This window comes from Nansenia antarctica (assembly GCF_963989245.1).
Source record: "Nansenia antarctica genome assembly, contig: SCAFFOLD_188, whole genome shotgun sequence".
Lineage (NCBI taxonomy): Eukaryota > Metazoa > Chordata > Actinopteri > Argentiniformes > Microstomatidae > Nansenia > Nansenia antarctica.
The window spans coordinates 80001-102500 of record NW_027663321.1 but is presented as its reverse complement, the minus strand read 5'-3'; the positions used below and the strand labels follow the sequence as shown (position 1 = coordinate 102500).

The following is a 22500-nucleotide window of genomic DNA, read 5'->3' as shown; positions in this document are numbered from 1 at the left end:
GGCCTTTTTGAGTTCCTCCGTATGCCGTTCGGTCTTAAAAACGCGGCACAGGCTTTTCAGCGGCTGATGGACACTCTGCTTAGGGACCTGCCATTCCTGTTCGTTTATCTGGACGACATTCTTATCGCCAGCGCTTCCATGGCAGAGCATATGTCGCATTTAAGAACTCTCTTTGAAAGGCTTAACCAGCATGGCCTGATCATCAATCCAGCCAAATGCCAGTTCGGACTGACGTCAATCGATTTCCTTGGACACCGCATCACTAACGACGGGGCAGTGCCCCTGCCCTCAAAAGTGAACGCTATCGTGGATTTTCCACGTCCACTCACAATCAAGGCCCTGCAGGAGTTTTTAGGCATGGTGAACTTTTACCACCGCTTTGTTCCCCCGAGCAGCCTGGTTTATGCGGCCCTTGTATGAGGCTCTTAAAGGCAAGACCGCCAAGCACATCATCGGCTGGTCTGTGGAGATGGACGATGCTTTCACTGGGACTAAGAGAGCTTTGGCTAGGGCAACTATGCTGGCACATCCCTCGCCGAATGCACCGATTGCCGTAACCACGGATGCTTCTGACTATGCAGTCGGGGCGGTGCATGAGCAGTGGGTGAAGGGAGCTTGGCAGCCACTCGCTTTTTTCAGCCGGCAGCTCCGCCCTAACGAACGTAAATACAGCACCTTCGATCGGGAGCTCCTGGGCCTCTACCTCGCCGTTCGGCACTTCCGTTTTCTGTTGGAGGCCAGGCCATTCACAGCTTTCGTGGACCATAAGCCGTTGACATTCGCGATGGCGAAGGTTTCAGAGCCATGGTCTGCCCGTCAGCAGCGCCAACTGTCCTTCATCTCTGAGTTTACGACCGACATCCAACATGTTGCAGGGAAGGACAACCAGGTTGCTGACTGCCTCTCACGGGCGGTCGCCAGTGCGGTTCACCTGGGCATTGACTACGCCCGCATGGCAGGCGATCAGGCCTCTGACCAAGATGCTCAGGCCCTCAGGACTGCTGTCACAGGGCTTAAGTTGGAGGACGTGGTCTTCGACGACACCAGGACCACACTCCTATGTGACATGTCCACTGGGCAGCCACGGCCCGTCGTGCCCCTTGAGTGGAGACGGCAGGTTTTCGACGCTATTCATGGCCTGTCCCACCCAGGGAGGAAGGCTTCTCAAAAACTGGTGGCAGCTAAGTTTGTCTGGCACGGGCTTAGAAAGGACATTCAGAAGTGGGCAGATGCCTGTGTCATGTGCCAGCGTTCTAAGGTGCATCGACATACGAAGGCCCCTCTGGCACATTTTTCAGTGCCGGAAAGGAGGTTTGATCATGTCAATGTGGACCTGGTGGGGCCTTTGCCACCTTCTCATGGGTTCACCTACCTCCTCACAATGGTCGACAGAACCACACGGTGGCCGGAGGCCGTTCCACTATCATCTACCACGGCTGCTGAGGTGGCTCGGGCGTTCATTGGCACTTGGGTCGCCCGGTTCGGTGCTCCATCTGACGTCTCCTCTGACCGGGGGCCACAGTTCACCTCTGAGCTCTGGAGTGCAGTTGCCGGAGGCCTGGGGATGAAGCTTCACCGCACTACCGCATATCACCCACAGGCCAACGGGTTGTGCGAGCGGTTTCATCGTTCTATGAAAGCTGCACTTCGGGCTAGCCTCAAGGACAGTGGTTGGGTCGACAGGCTCCCGTGGGTCATGTTGGGCCTTAGGACCGCCCCTAAAGAAGACCTTCGGTCGTCATCCGCCGAGCTTGTCTACGGACAGCCGCTACGGGTTCCTGGGGATTTCGTCCCTAACGCCACGACCCCTTGGTCGGCGCTCAAACAGCGAGCCGAGTTTTTGGATAATGCCAAGGCTTTCGCACCTATACCCACCTCACAGCACGGGCTACCCCAGTCATATATGCCACCTTGCCTGCGAACGGCGGAGTACGTGTTCATCCGCCATGACGCCCACCGAGGGCCATTTCAACCGCCCTATGACGGACCGTTTCGGGTTCTGGAGGCTGGAGACAAGGCTTTTCTGGTGGACATCGGGGGTAAGCCAGATTACATTTCAGTGGACAGACTTAAACCAGCTCACGTGGATCTGGACCAGCCCGTGGGGTTGGCTCGGCCCCCGAGGCGGGGCCGCCCTCCAGCTATGCCCCCACGCCACCGCAAAGCCTCTAAAAAAACACCTGCTGTCCCTCATAAGCAGACTGTTGAACTTTCAGTCCCTGCTCCGGTTTTACGGAGCCGTTTTGGACGGGTGATCCGGGCCCCGCAATGGTGACTGTTCTCAGTTATGGTGAATTCTGGGGGGAGGTCTGTAGCGGACAAATACTATGATGTATGATGTACATAATTCACCTGTGTGTTTGGTAATGGGGAATTGTGTGCAGGCACTTTAACGCCGGTCACTGGGGTGTGACGTATGGGCGTACAGGTAACATTTAAGGAAGTGTTTGTACGTTGCTATTGGCGCTATGTCTTCAGTTAAATAAATGCCGACACGGTCGGCTTTATACTGGCAGCAAGTCTCCGTTTCGTTTGTACGCTCCAACTCCTACAGAACGATATTTAACTGATCTGTAACTGTTAAACAACACTTGGATGTTATGAAACGTGTCATCATACGACAGTACTAGATGCAGTGAAGATGTTATTAAAGTGTACGCGCCTGACGATCACCCGTTGTATCGCCTACGCTTTAATAACATCTTCACTCCACCATCATCTCGTCTGGTCTGGCGCCTGCGCCGTCTGTTGTTCTTCCTGCAGGTAAACAGATCCAGGATCAGCAGCGTCGTCGTGCTCGCGCAAACAAACCCAGCGAATGTTTTACTTGGTCCGGGCAAGTAAGACGGCGTTACTGTCGAACCCTGAACTGCATCTGTAACTGTTAAACAACACCTGGATGTTATGTAACTGTTAAACAACACCTGGATGTTATGAAACGTGTCTGAACTGCATCTGTAACTGTTAAACAACACCTGGATGTTATGAAACGTGTCGTCATGGTGACACTCAGGTGAACAGACCTCCTGACGTCACCTGAACTGTGTGAGGCAACGCTGGTTTACCTACGCAACCTTTCTACAACAGTTCTACGCAAAGTGTGTGTGTGTGTGTGTGTGTGTGTGTGTGTGTGTACCTCCAGACCCTGGACCTTCAGCTTCATGTGGTCCTCCCTGGTGGTGTGTGTGTGTGTGTGTGTGTGTGTGTGTGTGTGTGTGTGTGTATGTGTGTGTGTGTGTACCTCCAGACCCTGGACCTTCAGCTTCATGTGGTCCTCCCTGGTGGTGTGTGTGTGTGTGTGTGTGTGTGTGTGTGTGTGTGTGTGTGTGTGTGTATGTGTGTGTGTGTGTGTGTGTGTGTGTACCTCCAGACCCTGGACCTTCAGCTTCATGTGGTCCTCCCTGGTGGTGTGTGTGTGTGGCTGTCTGTCCCTGTGTGTGTGTGTGTGTGGCTGTGTCCCTGGAGTGCCGTGAACTTCATCTTAGCACTCAACCAATGGATGAAGTGGATTTACCAGTGCGCTCCTCTGCATGTCCGATCCCCAAATCCTGTGCAGGGATACACGGACGACGTGCAGGTGTCATCACGACAGGAGGATGTCATCACCAACATGCTGGCACGCACTGATGAGTTCCTCCAATGGTCAGGGCTGGAGGTGAAGCAAGCCAAGTGTGCCGTACTCCATGAGCGCCGCAGTGGAGGCAACCGCTGGTATAAGGCCAAGAACGACAAGCCCCCCACCTTTCTTGTAATGGGCCAACCCATCAGAGTGTATTCCCGCAATGAGACCTACCCATACCTTGGCCACAGGTTTAACATCGCTGGCGAGTGGAGCGAGCAGGTCGAGGAGCTCACTACAGAGTTTCTCCATCGTCTCCACCTGATTGACTTGTCCCCCCTCCCCATCCTCATGAAGCTCCAGGCTGTGAGAAAATCCAACACCTCTTCGCCAATGTGCACATCCCTCTCAAGGCACTGAGAGAGATGACGAACAGAACTGTCCAGCTGGTCAGAAAGTGGGTGGGCCTCAACACACACTCCACACGGGGCATGATCTTTCTCCCATGTGGAGAGGGAGGGCTGGGAGTCCCCAATGTCGAGTGGGCCTACATAGCCACCAGGCTAGCCCACCTGCTCCACATGCTTAACAATGACGATGCCACCGTTAGAGAAATGGCCAGGGCCTCTCTCCTACTGGATCTACGCAGAAGGAAGATCCCCCTGGCCAGCGCACACCAGAACGACTTCCTCGGCTTCAGGAGGAAAGACTCTGGGAAACTGGATTCCCAGGCCAAGGGCTTCGGGGTTGACTGGCCGGATCTCAATGACCTCTGCAACCAGACTGGAGTTCAGCTAAGATGGACAGAACTTAACACACAGACTGAAGTCCCTGTCTCTGATGAGGTGATCACAGACCCCTGTGTGATTGTGAAGGCCGACATCACAACACCGCAGGAAGAGACTGTCGGACTGCACAGAGACTCTGCAAGGAGGGTTCTGCTCAGCCTGAAGCAGTCTGAGATCAGGCAGCACTGGTGTGGACTCAGACTACAGGGAAAGCTAGCCTGTTTGCAGTTCGCTGACCACTCAGTCTCACACTCAGTGTATAAGAACGTCGCTGTTGGTGAGGATGTTCTGAAATTCACCATCAAAGCAAGACTGCAGGTATTACCGACCAAGTACAATCTGTCCACCTGGTATCCCCACACTCACAGTCCATTCTGTTTAAACCATCAGGATTCACAACACCTAGAGTCCATTGCACACATAACAAATGGATGTAATGCATACAAACACCTGTACATAGCTCGTCATGACCGTATTGTGGACATTGTGTCTGATACAGTACAAAACATCTTACCATCGAGCGCAGCTATGTACAAGCATGCCAGAGTGTTACCAGAGTGGTTTGGTTTTGCCAATGATGTTTTTTCCAACATCCCAAATACACCTGATGTTGTCTTTGTTGACACCAGCCACAAGGAGGTGCTGATTATAGAAGTAGGCTGCCCCTTTGACCTGTACATGGACCAGACTTTCCAGGACAAGTATATCAAATACCAACCACTGCTTGGTACGATAACCAGCTTTGGGTACAAGTGCAAATTCAGCATACTTGTATTTGGAAGTCTGGGCCATGTATATAAATGCACCATGAGGGGTCTGAGAATTGCTGCAATGTCTAAAAGAAAGGCCAAACAGGTTGCCAAATTTTGCTCTGTCTCAGCTATTATTGGCAGCTTGGCCGTGTGGAGAAGGAGGTGTTATGTGACCCTTAAGTGTTCAGTGCTGCTTAGCCCCGAAATATTTGATTCCCTGTTTGTATAATATAATTTGTGGAACCAAATAAAGTATTCAAATGTGTGTGTACCTCCAGACCCTGGACCTTCAGCTTCATGTGGTCCTCCCTGGTGGTCTTTCCGTCCTTCCTCTTCTTCCAGCAGTAGCCGTCCTTCCTGTACTTCACCTTCTTACGGTTGTACAGCAGAATGCTGCCGTTCTGAGGCCTGGGGGGGGGGGGGGGGGGAGGGGGGGGAGAGAGAGAGAGGTTAGATGCTGCCGTTCTGAGGCCTGGGGGGTGGGGGGGGGAGAGAGAGAGAGCCCCCCCCCCCCCCCCCAGGCCTCAGAACGGCAGCATCTAACGACTGATGGATAGATGATTCACTTGCTTATGGCGCTTTTCCATTGACCAGACCGGTTCGGTTCGGCTCGGCTCGCCTCGGCGCACATTTGAAAAGTTCCATATAGGTTCGGGTAGGATACGTTCTCCACTATACACAAGAGACCAGGAGTGACCGGGACAGTAGGAGGAGTTAAGTGTCATAAGAGCACTTCACTGTAATAAGTGCCGGTATACAGCTCAATGGGTGGAAATGCGATAAGAATTATGTCAAAATGCAGCACTATCGTGCACAGATCAGCCTTACAACATGTAACGTTAAATACGTTACACAGGGAGCAATGTATTTCTACGGAAAGGCTGGGCTTGACGCTCCCATTGGACTGACGCCGGGGCTCATACAATCTCCGCGTTTGTTATAGATACGAGTGCTGCGCTGTCTTGCTGGTAGTGAAATATATTTATTTATATATACAGCATATGGATGTTACGTGCCTGTTACTTGCCGCTTTCAGTTCTAGTAGATTTGTAGTTTAGATCTCGCAACCAGGGAAACGCCGACATGTTAAAGGGAGCAAGACGCCAATCTACCGGCATTTGGCTCATGAGTGAACGGCGAAAATGGCTGGACGGCACAGCTTGGGATTCCATGGAAGTTACAGGGAACTATGTGTGAAAGAGGCTGTTGAAATAACAGTAATACCATGTTCATTGATAAAATGACATAAGGGATGGAAAGGGGGATGAGAAGTAGTTTTAGAAGGGGGATGATGAAGCGCGCTGGTTATCATCATTTTTCAAATCTTTATTAATAAGTTATTACAGAAACAGTAAGTGACATTTTCCGAGAGCGAAATCTGTTGTGGTATTTAAAGATGGCGGTTAGCGATGAAGTCTATGAACATGGGATGACGATTTCCATTGACCAATCAACGGTCTGCAGTGTCGCACGTCACACACAGCCTGGCAAAAAAGTACCTTTCGCTACCCCTCTCAAACTGGAACTAAAAACGGCACGGGTACTATGGTACTATAGTAGTATGGTACTATGGTACTATGGTCCGGTACGGCTCGGTTGGCAGTGGAGAAAGCGAAACACGGGTCGGGTCGGTAGTGGAAAAGCGCCATTAGTCAAATGTATTTGTTGTAAGTCGCTTTGGATAAAAATGTAAATTGTGTGTGTGTGTGGGGGGGGGGGGGGGGAGAGAGAGAATCACCTGGTCTTGAGAGTGCAGGAAAGCCATTCTTCATGTCTGTCAAATGAAATCAAGTAGGACGCAATCTCCTATTGGACAAGAGAGAGACAGAGAGAGACAGAGAGAGAGACAGAGAGAGAGAGAGAGAGAGAGACAGAGAGAGAGACAGAGAGAGAGAGACAGAGAGAGAGAGACAGACAGAGAGAGAGACAGAGAGAGACAGAGAGAGAGACAGAGAGAGAGAGAGAGAGAGAGAGACAGAGAGAGAGTACGGCACGGGACAGAGACACAGAGAGAGACAGAGAGACAGAGAGAGAGACAGAGAGAGACAGAGACAGAGAGACAGAGAGAGACAGAGAGAGAGACACAGAGAGAGAGACAGAGAGAGACAGAGAGACAGAGAGAGACAGAGAGAGACAGAGAGAGACAGAGAGAGACACAGAGAGAGAAAGAGACAGAGAGAGAGACAGAGAGAGAGAGAGAAAGAGAGAGAGAGGGAGAGAGAGAGGATAGTCCCACACAGAGGGTCAATATATATCAACCAACTATAAACATCGTCTAACCCAGTCCTAGGTCCAACCCCAGGGTGTAGGGTCTAACCCAGGGTCTAGGGTAGGGTAGGGTGTAGGGTAGGCCTAGTCAATAGGCGGCCCGCGGGCCACATCCGGCCCACGGAGGATTTTTTTCTGGCCCTTTGATTCATATTGATATTATTAGAACATTACACAGCATATGGCCACAAGACCAGCATATGGCTCCTAGTAAATATATTTTTCTGTCCATTCCCGATTGAACGCCGTTTTTGGGCAAGAATTGGCTCTGTCAATGTCCTCCAGTAAGAGGCTTTATTAATAAATAAAAAAGATTCCCTATGCTACGTGCCTTGCGCGCATGGATACGTTTGTGCGCTCCACAAACAAAACTACTTTTCCTCAGTCAAGCGTTCAACCGCAGCTGAGCGGCATTTAGTGAACTAGCTAGAAGACAGACCTCATATTATTTGAAAATGTCGCTGTCTACTCTGAAAAAGAGGAAGATTGACAACGAAAATCGCCAGTTCCGTAAGGAATGGACAGAGAAATATCTATTTACTGAGATTACTACAAACGATACTAGAAAACAAATATGCTTGCTGTGTAACGAGTCAATCGCTGTCTCAAAGGAGTACAATTTGAGAAGACACTTCAACACTAAACACTCGAACTTCAACACAAATTACCCAGAAGGATCAGATGCACGCAGACAAAAGGTGCAGAGCCTAACCGCGAACTATGAGCAGAGACGAGATATTTTGGCCCGGTCCTGTTCCGAGCAAGAGAGGACGACAACAGCCTCCCTCCGCGTAACATGGATTCTAGCCAAAAAGAAAAAGCCGTTCACTGATGCAGAAACTGTCAAAGAATGCATGCTAGCTGTTCTAGGCGACGTGGTGACGGATGAAAAGGTTAAGAATAGTGTCATTACTTCTATTCGGAAAATCCCAATGTCAGACACAACTACAATTAGAAGAGTGGAGGCACTCGCAACGGATGTTTTCGAAACGCTTTTGGACAAGCTAAAAAAGGCAGAGGTAATGTCGCTAGCTGTTGATGAGTCTACCGATGGCAGTGATGTAGCAGAGCTATGTCTCTATGTGAGATTCTTTGATGGTGAGTGCTTTCGTGAGGATTTGCTGGGTTTAATTCCACTGGAGGGACAAACAACAGGTCAGATCATTTTTGAGAAGATCGTTTCCTTTTTCAACGAGAATAATAATAATAATAATAATAATGCATTTTATTTATAAAAGCACTTTACATATAAAATCTCAGAGTGCTTACAACACAGTAGATAAAGCAAAAAAAACATTCAATTAAAAGGCTAAAAAAAGGCTCTATTAAAAAGGTGGGTTTTAAGGCCCTGTTTAAAAGCATCCACAGACTGTGGTGCCCTTAGGTGGTCAGGGAGAGCATTCCACAGCCTGGGAGCAGCCGAGCAGAAGGCCCGATCTCCCATCGTGCGGAGCTTGGTCCTGGGGGTCTTGAGGAGGTTGGTGGCAGTAGAACGGAGGGTGCGTGAGGAGGTCTGAAGGGTATGGAGGAGTTCCTTGAGGTAGGGGGGGGCAGTTCCATGGATGCACTGGTGGGTGAGGAGGGAGACCTTGAATTCAATTCTGAGGGAGACGGGGAGCCAGTGAAGTGATTTGAGGATGGGGGTGATGTGATCATATTTGCGCACCCTCATCAGGATCCTAGCAGCGCTGTTCTGGATGTATTGAAGTTTCTGGAGGCAGCTGCTAGGAATCCCGATGAGGAGTGCGTAGTTGCAGTAGTCCAGTCTGGAGGAGACAAAGGCGTGGATGAGCTTCTCTGCATCTGCCAGTGTGAGTGCAGGACGGAGTTTGGCAATGTTCCTTAAGTGAAAAAAAGCTGTTTTGGAAATATGTTTAATGTGGGTCTCGTAGGTGAGGTGAGGGTCCATTTTGACACCCAGGTTGGTAACAGATGAGGAGAGGGGAATGTTCTGGCCAGAGAAGGTGATGCTGGTGATGGTGGATGACCGGACCTGGTGTGGTGTGCCGACTAGGATGGCTTCGGTCTTGGAGCTGTTTAGTTGTAGGAAGTTGAGCTTCATCCACGCCTCTATCTCCTCCAGGCAGGTGGTTAGTGTGGATAGTGGCAGGGGTGCAGAGGAGGTGGGGTTGACTCTGAGGTAGAGCTGTGTGTCATCCGCATAGCAATGAAATGACATTCCATGCCTGCGGATGACACAGCCAAGGGGGAGCATGTATAGTGTGAACAGGGTGGGGCCCAGCACCGAGCCTTGGGGGACACCGCAGGTGACGTTGTGGGTGTGGGATTTCGCCTTTCCCAGGGTGACGTGCTCAGTTCTGCCAGTGAGGTATGAGGTGAACCAGTTGTGGACAGTGTCAGAGAGGCCAATGGTGGAGTGCAGACGGTGAAGGAGGATGTTGTGGTCCACGGTGTCAAAAGCCGCTGTTAAATCCAGGAGAATGAGGAGGGATGGGGAGCCAGTATCTGCTGTCATCAGGAGGTCGTTGGTGACCCTGACCAGAGCCGTTTCCGTGCTGTGGCCAGGGCGGAAGCCGGACTGAAAGAACTCAAGGAGGTGGTTTTGATTGAGGTGATCCTTAAGTTCAGCAGCAACCACTCTCTCCAGTACCTTGGATAAAAAAGGAAGGTTGGAGATGGGCCTGTGGTTGGCGAGGACTTCTGGGTCTAAGGTGGGTTTCTTGAGAAGTGGTCTGATGACAGCAGTTTTCAGCGCAGATGGGACATGGCCGGTCTGGAGGGAGTGGTTGATGATCTTGGTGATGAGAGGACTTATTGCGGAGAGACTTCACCAGGGCTGTGGGGAAGGGGTCCAGGGCGCAGGTGGAAGGCTTCATCGTCCTAATGATGTCCTCAACCTCTCGCTGTGTGATGGCCGAAAAACAGGAGAGAGGTTGGGCAATCCCAGGCTGTGGGTCGGCAGTCGGGACATTTAGGACGACAGAGCTGGAGAGGAGAGAGCGGATGTTGTCAACTTTTGTTCTGAAAAAAGTGATGAAGTTGTTGCACCTCTCCTCTGTGGCTTCTGAGTGTGAGAGAGTTTGTGACTTGAGAAGGTGATTTATGGTGGTGAAGAGTTGCTTAGAGTTGCCAGGGCTATTGTTGATGATGTTAGAGTAGAACTGTGAGTGAGCATCTCTGAGGGATTTAGCGTATGCCTTTTGATGTTCTCTGTAGGCCTGTTTATGAACAGTCAGTCCCGAGGCCTTGAGACGCCGCTCGAGGACACGCCCAGCCGTCTTCATCTTCCGCAGTTCGCAGGTGTACCAGGGGGCTGAGTGCGAGAAGGACACTGTTCGGGATTTAAGAGGGGCGTGGAGGTCCAGGAGACTGCGCAGGGACTGGTTGTAGAAGTCCACTGACTCAGTGACTGAAGGGAGATTATCAGAGCCAGAGGAGAGATGTTGGAGGTCCAGGGTCAGGGCGTCTGGATTGATGTTTTTAAGGTTCCTGAAGTGGATTTGCCGCTTAGGCTTGGTGTGGGGGGAGGGGAACAACAGTTCTATTGAGATGGTCTTGTGGTCAGACACACCCAGATCGTAGACCTGTAGGTTGGTAATGGGGGCAGAGTTTGTGATGACCAGGTCGAGTGTGTGTCCCCTAGAGTGTGTGGGGACATCAACATGCTGTCGGAGGTTGAGGCAATCCAAAAGTTGAAGGAACTCAGCTGCAGGGTGACAGGAGGGGGTGTCAACATGAATGTTCATATCTCCAATGATTATGATGTTTGTAGAGGTTGAGCAAAGTGTAGAGAGAAGGTCGTGCATCTCTGAGATGAATGCTGAGTTAGCTTTGGGGGGCCGGTAAATGAGGAGTATGGACATGGGGAAAGGGGGCTTACATTTAAATGCAAGGCACTCGAATGAGGACTGTGTGGGCAGAGGGACGGGGGACAGCTCCAGTTCCTGTCGGTGTATAACAGCAAGGCCACCACTGCGACCAGTACTGCGAGCTTTCTCCAAATAGCTGTAACCAGGAGGACAGGCTTCATTTAGAGCGGAATAAACCTCAGGCTGGTGCCAAGTTTCGGTAAGGCACATGATGTCTAATCCTTTTTCCATGATGTGATCTTGTATGAAGGAGGATTTATTGTTGATAGATTGTGCATTAAAGAGTTCAATTTTAACATTGGATGAGGTGATAGATCTTTGTAGAGTCCGAAGCAGACTGAAATCCACTCCATGTTTTCTGTCCTGCTTGGTGTGTAGCGGTGTGCTACTAGTTTCAGGTGCGACGGTGTTCCGATGACGCGGCAGACGTGCGACAGTGCGCTCCGTTGACCAGATAGATGTGATGAAGTTGCCAGGCTGGTAATAGACAAACTTTCGGCGTGAGAATGGACTAGATTTGCAACGAGTCAACATGCTAGCCACAGATGGAGCCCCTTCCATGACTGGGCGCGTGCAGGGACTCTCCGCTCGTCTTGCTGCCCTCGCGCCACAGATGAAACCACTGCACTGCCTGATACACCAGGCCGTTCTCTGCGCCAAGCTAAGTGGTGAGTTAAAAGGCACCATGGACAATATAATGTCGATGATCAATTTCATCAGAGCCACCTCGAGTCTACAGCACCGTTTGTTTCGCAAACTTTTGTCAGATATGTCAGCCGAGCACAGTGATTTACTTGTACATAATGACATTAGATGGCTAAGTAAGGGTAACGCACTAAAGAGAGTTTGTGAACTCAGGCACGAGATCATTGCCTTTCTCCGGGGCTGTCACCACAAGAAGGCTGCCCCTTTTCTAGCCCAAATGCAAGACGATGAGTTCATGGCAGATGTCTGCTTTTTAAGTGACATTTTCCAGCACTTGAACGGACTGAACCTGCAGTTGCAAGGGAGGGACAAAACCGTGTGTGATCTAGTGGACAGACTGAATGGGTTTAAAAGGAAGCTAGAGTTATTCTGCATTGATCTAACCCCCACGAAAATGCTGCACTTCCCAACACTACGCGCTCTGATCAACTCGTCATCAGCACAGATTAGTCCTGCGATGACAGCATTTATCGATAAACTGATTGATAACTTTGCTGCGCGGTTTGATAACTTTAATATTCCCGCAGAGGTGATGAGATTTACTAAAGACCCCTTTTCTGTTGATGCTGGGGGAGAGTTTGCAGCTGAAGCCAAACAGGTGCTTCCGTCACTGGACGAAGGCTCCCTGCAGTTAGAACTAATAGACATCCAAGCATCGTCTGATTTGAAGCATGATTTGAGATCATTGGCATGTGAGCAGTTTTGGGTTAAACTTAACCAGGTACAGTTCCCAAACACCAGAAGGTTGGCCTTTTTTCTACTTACTATGTTTGGTACAACGTATACTTGCGAGTCAAGCTTCTCGCATATGAATGCAATAAAAACCAACACACGTGCCTCCCTCACAAGTGTGCACCTCCACCAGTGTCTGCGTATTGCCCTCACTCCATATGAGCCTAACTTTGCAGTGCTTGCCAAGTCAAAGAAATGCCATTTCAGTCACTGATTAGAGCACTGGTTGATGATTTTTCTTCCTTTTGAGGGTTTGTTAAAGCAGACGTGAAATGCACTGATGATAGTAGGCTAGAGTAGAGCACCGATATCCAAGTGGGCCTAATGTAGGCTAATCTGTTTTTTTGTTTTTTTTAAAGGGAGACATTTTATAAAAGTAAAAAATTACTGGCACAACTTACTGATAATGCCATGACATGAGCACTTGATGTTTTTGTCTTTTATTTTGATTCGGTTTTTTTATGTTTTGAATTGAGTTGTAGCAGATGTCAAATGCACTGATTAGTAGAGGATAGATTAGTAACAGGAAAAAAGTAATCTGGTTTGTTTTGTTTTATTGAGAATGAAGACTGTGTAGCCTACTTCTGAGTGATATACAGTAGTATGAATAAACACTTTTGATGCACAGTATTCAGGGTATTGTTGTTTTTCATTTTCACATGTAGGCTAAGCGTTACAAAACGACACTTAATTAAAGTTTGGCCCCCATACACATAACATTTGAATAAGTTGGCCCTCATACAAAAGTAATTGACTAGCCCTGGTGTAGGGTCTAACCCAGGGTACCTCGTTGGTGTTCCAGCGGAGGCGGTCCTTAGGCAGAGAGGCGATGCGAGGCAGACACTCCACCAGCTTGTTAGGCAGGAACACCTTCAGACCTGTGTGGGGGGGGGGGGGGGGGGGGGGGGGGTTAATACACCTTCAGACCTGGGGGGGAGGGGAGGGGTTAGTGATGTCATCACCTACCAGACTCTGTCTCTCTCTCCTTGTTGTTGTTCATGGTGCAGCCAGCAGGGGGGGTGGCGTCTCACACACACCAGGGCGGCCCGCACTGGAACACTGCGCACACACACACACACACACACACACACACACATCATTGCCTTGGAACGGAACCACCCGGAACCAACGGAACCACCTGCCCCCCTTAGAAAGAGGAATTATTACGGATGTAAACACCAAACATCTGACAAGCAGGCTAAAATATCTGCGTTTTTTAAACGCACCCAACCCGAATCTGGCGAGTGGCAAGCCCATAGGCTCGTTGGTAACATTAGTCCGCCAGTAGTCTCGCATAGTCAAACCTATCTCCACACTTCGTTTCGCACTGTGCCGCGCTGGAGAATAATACAAGATTGTGCGCGAGACGTGTGACTATAATTCCATGGTGTAAATAGTCAAAGAACTAGCAAGCTAGATAGCTAGCTCAGAGGTGATGAGATGAGCTAGTCTGCTGCACACATGTCAGCTAAAGAGCTAACTGGATGCACTTGACTTTATTATTTTAGTTAAAGTAGATATACAATCTTTCTTATTCTGCTAGAATTGGGCTTCATGGTAATACCATAATGGCATATTTACAGTACATGGACAGTGGATTGAAGCATTGGAAATGTCTGTTTTTTTATAGTTGGACATGATCTTTTTTCAGGTGAGAGTAATGTCAAAATGACATTATCTGACTGCATTGCCCACAGCAATCCAAAAGCTATTATAATTATGTTATAAATTGATATGGATCGATTTATACCTCTTATTAGATTAGAAATACTCTGGTTGTTATGTTTGCCTTTTGGTTGACAGCAAAAGAGGGAGAGGAGGATAGAGAGGGAGAGAAGGAGAGAGAGCAGGATGGTGTCGGCACACCAGAGAGAGAGAGAGCAAGAACCAGGTGAGAAAGTGGACAGGTAGTCAAGACCACATAAGTAATGGTGCTTTTCCACTACAGTGCCAGCCCGGGTCGACCCGGGCTGGCCCGGTTTATTATCCTTTTTCCATTGCCAACCGAGCTGGCCCGAAGCGAGCCGAACCGGGCTGAAAGGTACTTTCGCCCTAACACACACACCCACACACTCATAACAACACACACACACACACACACACACACACACACACTCATAACAACACACACACACACACACACACACACACACACACACACTCACTCATAACAACACACACAGTCCCCGGCGGCCAGCGTCCCGGCACTCCGGCTAGCGCTAGCATCCATGCTAACAGCAACAACGACAGGACCGGACCGCCCCGGGTCAGACTGGAACGTTTACTACTGACCCATAACGTTTACAACTGACCCATCATAACGTTTACTACTGACCCATCATAACGTTTACTACTGACTCATCATAACGTTTACAACTGACTCATCATAACGTTTACTACTGACTCATCATAACGTTTACAACTGACTCATCATAACGTTTACTACTGACTCATCATAACGTTTACTACTGACTCATCATAACGTTTACAACTGACTCATCATAAGGTTTACTACTGACTCATCATAACGTTTACAACTGACTCATCATAACGTTTACTACTGACTCATCATAACGTTTACTACTGACTCATCATAACGTTTACAACTGACTCATCATAACGTTTACTACTGACTCATCATAACGTTTACAACTGACTCATCATAACGTTTACAACTGACTCATCATAACGTTTACAACTGACTCATCATAACGTTTACTACTGACTCATCATAACGTTTACTACTGACTCATCATAACGTTTACAACTGACTCATCATAACGTTTACTACTGACTCATCATAACGTTTACTACTGACTCATCATAACGTTTACAACTGACTCATCATAACGTTTACAACTGACTCATCATAACGTTTACTACTGACTCATCGTAACGTTTACAACTGAGTCATCATAACGTTTACTACTGACTCATCATAACGTTTACAACTGACTCATAATAGCTTGTCTGTCTGTTAGCTTGTCTGTCTGTTAGCTTGTCTGTCTGTTAGCTTGTCTGTCAGTTAGCTTGTCTGTCAGTTAGCTTGTCTGTCAGTTAGCTTGTCTGTCTGTTAGCTTGTCTGTCTGTTAGCTTGTCTGTCAGTTAGCTTGTCTGTCAGTTAGCTTGTCTGTCTGTTAGCTTGTCTGTCAGTTAGCTTGTCTGTCAGTTAGCTTGTCTGTCTGTTAGCTTGTCTGTCTGTTAGCTTGTCTGTCAGTTAGCTTGTCTGTCTGTTAGCTTGTCTGTCAGTTAGCTTGTCTGTCTGTTAGCTTGTCTGTCTGTTAGCTTGTCTGTCTGTTAGCCTGTCTGTCAGTTAGCCTGTCTGTCAGTTAGCTTGTCTGTCAGTTAGCTTGTCTGTCAGTTAGCTTGTCTGTCTGTTAGCTTGTCTGTCTGTTAGCTTGTCTGTCTGTTAGCTTGTCTGTCTGTTAGCTCGTCTGTCAGTTAGCTCGTCTGTCAGTTAGCTCGTCTGTCAGTTAGCTTGTCTGTCAGTTAGCTTGTCTGTCAGTTAGCTTGTCTGTCTGTTAGCTTGTCTGTCTGTTAGCTTGTCTGTCTGTTAGCTTGTCTGTCAGTTAGCTTGTCTGTCTGTTAGCTTGTCTGTCAGTTAGCTTGTCTGTCAGTTAGCTTGTCTGTCAGTTAGCTTGTCTGTCTGTTAGCTTGTCTGTCAGTTAGCTTGTCTGTCTGTTAGCTTGTCTGTCAGTTAGCTTGTCTGTCTGTTAGCTTGTCTGTCTGTTAGCTTGTCTGTCTGTTAGCTTGACTGTCTGTTAGCTTGTCTGTTAGTTAGCTTGTCTGTCTGTTAGCCTGTCTGTCAGTTAGCTTGTCTGTCAGTTAGCTTGTCTGTCTGTTAGCCTGTCTGTCTGTTAGCTTGTCTGTCAGTTAGCTTGTCTGTCTGTTAGCTTGTCTGTCAGTTAGCTTGTCTGTCTGTTAGCTTGTCTGTCAGTTAGCTTGTCTGTCTGTTAGCTTGTCTGTCAGTTAGCTTGTCTGTCTGTTAGCTTGTCTGTCTGTTAGCTTGTCTGTCTGTCTGTTAGCTTGTCTGTCAGTTAGCTTGTCTGTCAGTTAGCTTGTCTGTCTGTTAGCTTGTCTGTCTGTTAGCTTGTCTGTCTGTTAGCTTGTCTGTCAGTTAGCTTGTCTGTCAGTTAGCTTGTCTGTCAGTTAGCTTGTCTGTCTGTTAGCTTGTCTGTCAGTTAGCTTGTCTGTCAGTTAGCTTGTCTGTCAGTTAGCTTGTCTGTCAGTTAGCTTGTCTGTCTGTTAGCTTGTCTGTCAGTTAGCTTGTCTGTCAGTTAGCTTGTCTGTCAGTTAGCTTGTCTGTCAGTTAGCTTGTCTGTCTGTTAGCTTGTCTGTCTGTTAGCTTGTCTGTCAGTTAGCTTGTCTGTCAGTTAGCTTGTCTGTCTGTTAGATTGTCTGTCAGTTAGCTTGTCTGTCTGTCTGTTAGCTTGTCTGTCTGTTAGCTTGTCTGTCAGTTAGCTTGTCTGTCTGTTAGCTTGTCTGTCTGTTAGCTTGTCTGTCTGTTAGCTTGTCTGTCAGTTAGCTTGTCTGTCTGTCTGTTAGCTTGTCTGTCTGTTAGCTTGTCTGTCTGTTAGCTTGTCTGTCAGTTAGCTTGTCTGTCAGTTAGCTTGTCTGTCTGTCTGTTAGCTTGTCTGTCAGTTAGCTTGTCTGTCTGTTAGCTTGTCTGTCTGTTAGCCTGTCTGTCAGTTAGCTTGTCTGTCTGTCTGTTAGCTTGTCTGTCTGTTAGCTTGTCTGTCAGTTAGCTTGTCTGTCTGTCTGTTAGCTTGTCTGTCTGTTAGCTTGTCTGTCAGTTAGCTTGTCTGTCTGTCAGTTAGCTTGTCTGTCAGTTAGCTTGTCTGTCTGTCTGTTAGCTTGTCTGTCAGTTAGCTTGTCTGTCAGTTAGCTTGTCTGTCAGTTAGCTTGTCTGTCAGTTAGCTTGTCTGTCTGTTAGTAAAGGACTGTTGCATATATCTGTCTGTCTATCTGTCATACTAATTGCATGCCCTCATTTGCTTGCGTGTTTACACAACAATATATATAATTCCACATGAAACTGCCTTAAATCGTGATAGTAGTCCACCATGCTGTTGTAGCGGTATTTTATCACCGTAAAAAGAAACGTTTGTTTACTGTTTTACTGTTTTGTATTTCTGTAGCCTATGTCCAAACTGTAAATTAGGCATTACATTATTATGCAATATGAAATATGGATATATTTCACGTTTGCCGTCCATAAATTCAGATCCTAACCAGGGGGGGTACCGGGGAGAGGGTTAGGGTGGTACCGGGAGGGTTCGGGTTACCGGGGGTACCGGGATCTAAACACACAGAAACAGAAATATAAAAATAACCGATAACAGATCAGAAGCTTCCTCACCTTCCGCCTTCTCTGACGCCGCCATGTTCCTCTCAACACTGACGTCACTGCGTAGGGAGGAGGGGGGAGGGGGGAGGGGGGAGGGAGGGCGGGAGGGCAGGGTGTCCGCGGTGTCTTGAAAAGTATTAAAAGTTGATAAATCAATTTTGGGAAAATCAAGAGTCAAGACCCTTAATAAATATTAAAAAGTATTTTCACGATTTTATGAGGTCTTGAATTTTGTAGATATTTTTCTGAATTAGACTCTGTCCAAAGAGTTTGAGTCCTAAACACTTTTAGTCAAATAATGTATTAGTTTTATTAAAAAACAAAGATGAACCGGAAATTGTGTTGTATGATAGTGGAGAGAGGGAGAGAGGGAGAGAGGGAGGGAGGGAGAGAGGGAGGGAGGGAGGGAGGGGGGGAGGGAGGGAGGGAGGAGAGGAGGGGAGGGAGAGAGGGAGGGAGAGAGAGAGGGAGGGGGGAGAGAGGGGGAGAGAGAGGAGAGGGAGAGAGAGAGGGAGGAGAGGGAGGGGGAGAGGAGAGGAGGGGAGGGAGAGAGGGAGGGGGAGAGAGAGGAGAGGGAGGGGGAGAGAGAGAGGGAGGAGAGGGAGGGGGAGAGAGAGAGGGAGGAGAGGGAGGGGGAGAGAGAGGGGGAGGAGAGGGAGGGGGGAGAGGATAGGAGGGGAGGGAGAGAGGGAGGGGGAGAGAGAGAGGGAGGAGAGGGAGGGATAGAGGAGAGGAGGGAGGAGAGGAGGGGAGGGAGAGAGGGATGGAGGGAGGCTGAGCTCAGAGGCACGGTGGAGGCCCTAGTGGTTAGAAAAGGTACTGCAGCAAGAGAGGGAGAACATGTCATCATAATAATAACTTTTATTTGTATTATACTTTTACAATAGCACCTTTCCTGCAAACATGCTCCAATATATATTAAAAAGATGGGTTTTTAGTCTTGACTTGAACATATGTGCTGAGGTTGCATCCCTAATGTAAACTGGCAGTGAGACACAATCTGGAGCATAAAATGAGAATGCAGCCTCACCAAATCTCTTCTTTTGTACATGTGGTACACAGAGAAAACCAGCGTCAGAAGACCTGAGAGCTCTATTGGGCTGATATGCTAGCAGAAGACCTGAGAGCTCTATTGGGCTGATATGCTAGCAGAAGACCTGAGAGCTCTATTGGGCTGATATGCTAGCAGAAGACCTGAGAGCTCTATTGGGCTGATATGCTAGCAGAAGACATGAGAGCTCTATTGGGCTGATATGCTAGCAGAAGACATGAGAGCTCTATTGGGCTGATATGCTAGCAGAAGGTGTGAACATATTCTGGTGCTGTGCCAGTGAGTGAGAGCTTTATAAACAAGCAGAAGGATCTTGAAATCTATTCTGAACTTAACGGAAGCCAGTGTAGAGTCTCTAAAATAGGAGTTATATGAGCTCGTCTGCGCTTGTTTTGGTTAAAACTCTCGCTGCTGCATTTTGGACTAACTGAAAGGAGACCGTTACAATAGTTCAAACGGGTTATAACAAAAGCATGCATTAACACTTCTGCATCAGCTTGCCGGAGTCTAACTTTTGCAATATTCCGTAGATGATAAAAAGCATTTCTAGTGATAGATTTGATGTGAGGCTCAAAGCTTAAGTCAGAATCTATAATCACACCTAGATTCTTAGCTTCATGTTTGCCGTTTGAAAGCAAGGTTCCCATGGTTTCGACAATGTGTCTTTTTGTGACAATGTGTCTTTTTGACACACAATAAACCCACACTCACACATATATAAACCCACACACACGCTGCGTTAGAGAAAAATATGTTTTAATAGTATAAAACCTTGCATAGCATCCTGGGAGGATGGCTGGTGTGCCTCCTCCTGCCTGTAGGGGGCGTGTGAGACACACACACACACACACACACACACACAGACATACTACACACACACACACACACGCGCCCTGGGCATTCAGCATGAGGCTTAACAACAACAACAACAACAACAACAGAACACAGAAACTGAACAGAACTATTATTAAACCACTGAGATGAGCCCACTGACTACATGGAGAGAGGGAGGGAGAGAGAGACAGAGACAGAGAGAGAGAGAGAGACAGACAGAGAGAGAGAGAGACACAGAGAGAGACAGAGACAGAGAGAGAGACAGACAGAGACAGAGAGAGACACAGAGAGAGACAGAGAGAGACAAAGAGACAGAGAGGTCGAGAGGGTTTAGGTGTGGGGCTAGAGGGTTTAGGGCGGGGTTAGAGGGTTTAGGGGTGGGGCTAGAGGGTTTAGGGGTGGGGCTAGAAGGCTTAGGGCAAAGTGAGACCAGGAAGTGAGGGTACAGGAAACAGGATGTGAAAATATACATCTGACATACGTCATCATCATCATCATCATCATCATCATCATGTTTAAACTGTCAACTGTCCTGTCAGAGACACACAGAGAGAGAGAGAGAGAGAGAGGGGGAGGGAGACAGAGAGGGAGGGAGGGAGGGAGAGAGAGAGGGAGAGAGAAAGAGGGAGGGAGGGAGAGAGAGAGGGAGGGAGGGAGGGAGGGAGAGAGAGAGGGAGGGAGGGAGAGAGAGGGAGGGAGGGAGAGAGAGAGAGGGAGGGAGGGAGAGAGAGAGGGAGGGAGGGAGAGAGAGGGAGGGAGGGAGAGAGAGAGAGAGAGGGAGGGAGAGAGAGAGGGAGGGAGAGAGAGAGGGAGGGAGGGAGGGAGGGAGAGAGAGAGGGAGGGAGGGAGAGAGAGGGAGGGAGGGAGAGAGAGAGGGAGGCGGGGAGAGGGAGGTAGTCAGCTCAAATGAAACCTTAAACAGGAAGGAGACGAGGTGTGTAGGTGGGGGGGGGGGCGGGGCTGGCTCTTGGGTTGAGTGTGAGTGTGAGTGTGAGTGTGTGTGTGTGTGTGTGTGTGTGTGTGTGTGTGTGTGTGTGTGTGTGTGTGTGTGTGTGTGTGTGTGTGTGTGTGGTGCAGGGGGGGGGGTGAGGCTGCTGCTGGTTCCCCGAGGTGAAGGGCTTCTTCTGGGCCGGAGTCCATCACAACCCCTGTCTGATGCTCTGGATGATCTGGAAGATGGCTGGAGGAGAGAGGGAGGGGGGAGAGGGAGGAGGAGAGAGGGAGGGAGGAGAGAGGGAGGGGGGAGAGGGAGGAGGAGAGAGGGAGGCGGGGAGAGGGAGGGGGGGAGAGGGAGGGGGGGAGAGGGAGGGGGGGAGAGGGAGGGGGGGAGAGGGAGGGGGGGAGAGGGAGGGGGGGAGAGGGAGGGGAGGAGAGAGGGAGGGGGGGAGAGGGAGGAGAGAGGGAGGGGGGGAGAGGGAGGGGAGGAGAGAGGGAGGGGGGGAGAGGGAGGAGAGAGGGAGGGGGGGAGAGGGAGGGGGGGAGAGAGGGAGGGGGGGAGAGGGAGGGGGGGAGAGAGGGAGGAGAGAGGGAGGAGAGAGGGAGGAGGAGAGAGGGAGGGGGGGAGAGAGGGAGGAGAGAGGGAGGGGGGGAGAGGGAGGGGGGGAGAGGGAGGAGGAGAGAGGGAGGGGGGGAGAGGGAGGAGGAGAGAGGGAGGGGGGGAGAGGGAGGGGAGGAGAGAGGGAGGGGGGGAGAGGGAGGAGAGAGGGAGGGGGGGAGAGGGAGGAGGAGAGAGGGAGGAGGGAGAGAGGGAGGGGGGGAGAGGGAGGGGGGGAGAGGGAGGAGGAGAGAGGGAGGGGGGGAGAGGGAGGAGGAGAGAGGGAGGCGGGGAGAGGGAGGAGAGAGGGAGGGGGGAGAGGGAGGAGAGAGGGAGGGGGGGAGAGGGAGGGGGGGAGAGGGAGGAGGAGAGAGGGAGGGGGGGAGAGGGAGGGGGGGAGAGAGGGAGGAGAGAGGGAGGGGGGGAGAGGGAGGAGAGAGGGAGGGGGGGAGAGGGAGGGGGGGAGAGGGAGGGGGGGAGAGGGAGGAGAGAGGGAGGGGGGGAGAGGGAGGAGAGAGGGAGGGGGGGAGAGGGAGGGGGGGAGAGAGGGAGGAGAGAGGGAGGGGGGGAGAGGGAGGAGGAGAGAGGGAGGAGGGAGGAGAGAGAGGGAGGAGAGAGGGAGGGGGGGAGGAGGGAGGAGAGAGGGAGGGGGGGAGGGAGGAGGAGAGAGGGAGGGGGGGAGAGGGAGGGGGGGAGAGGGAGGAGGAGAGAGGGAGGGGGGGAGAGGGAGGGGGGGAGAGGGAGGGGGGGAGAGAGGGAGGAGAGAGGGAGGGGGGGAGAGGGAGGAGGAGAGAGGGAGGAGGGAGGAGAGAGAGGGAGGAGAGAGGGAGGGGGGGAGGAGGGAGGAGAGAGGGAGGGGGGGAGGGAGGAGGAGAGGGAGGGGGGGAGGGAGGAGGAGAGAGGGAGGGGGGGAGAGAGGGAGGAGAGAGGGAGGGGGGAGAGGGAGGGGGGGAGAGGGAGGAAGAGATGTTAAACCAGCTGGAGTAGTGACTAGCGGGTTACGCTACTCTGCGTGGCTAACTGTGTGACCAAAGTCTCTAAAGTCTGAATGTGTTGTAGCAGGTGAATGTGATGTAACAGGTGAACGTGATGTAACAGGT

The 22500-nt window shown here is 50.0% G+C and overlaps 2 protein-coding genes across 2 annotated transcripts in view; both read right to left on the bottom strand.

Moving 5' to 3' along the window:
- The window catches only part of camta2 (calmodulin binding transcription activator 2), a gene marked incomplete at its 3' end in the record, with an annotated part of 86262 nt that extends 68239 nt beyond the window's left edge, over window positions 1-18023 (bottom strand). The window contains exons 1-5 of the mRNA XM_080550867.1: window positions 17994-18023; window positions 13601-13693; window positions 13421-13512; window positions 6838-6905; window positions 5372-5507 (exon numbers count right to left, since the gene is read on the bottom strand). Of these exons, the coding sequence (XP_080406993.1) occupies window positions 5372-5507; window positions 6838-6905; window positions 13421-13512; window positions 13601-13634 (330 nt within the window). The remainder of the gene's footprint in view (window positions 1-5371; window positions 5508-6837; window positions 6906-13420; window positions 13513-13600; window positions 13694-17993) is intronic.
- A 2657-nt stretch (window positions 18024-20680) lies between these two features.
- Window positions 20681-22500, bottom strand: part of LOC308175143 (stress-associated endoplasmic reticulum protein 1) — a 6490-nt gene continuing 4670 nt past the window's right edge. The window contains exon 3 of the mRNA XM_080550865.1: window positions 20681-21046. Within this exon, the coding sequence (XP_080406991.1) occupies window positions 21006-21046 (41 nt within the window). The 3' untranslated portion in view covers window positions 20681-21005. The remainder of the gene's footprint in view (window positions 21047-22500) is intronic.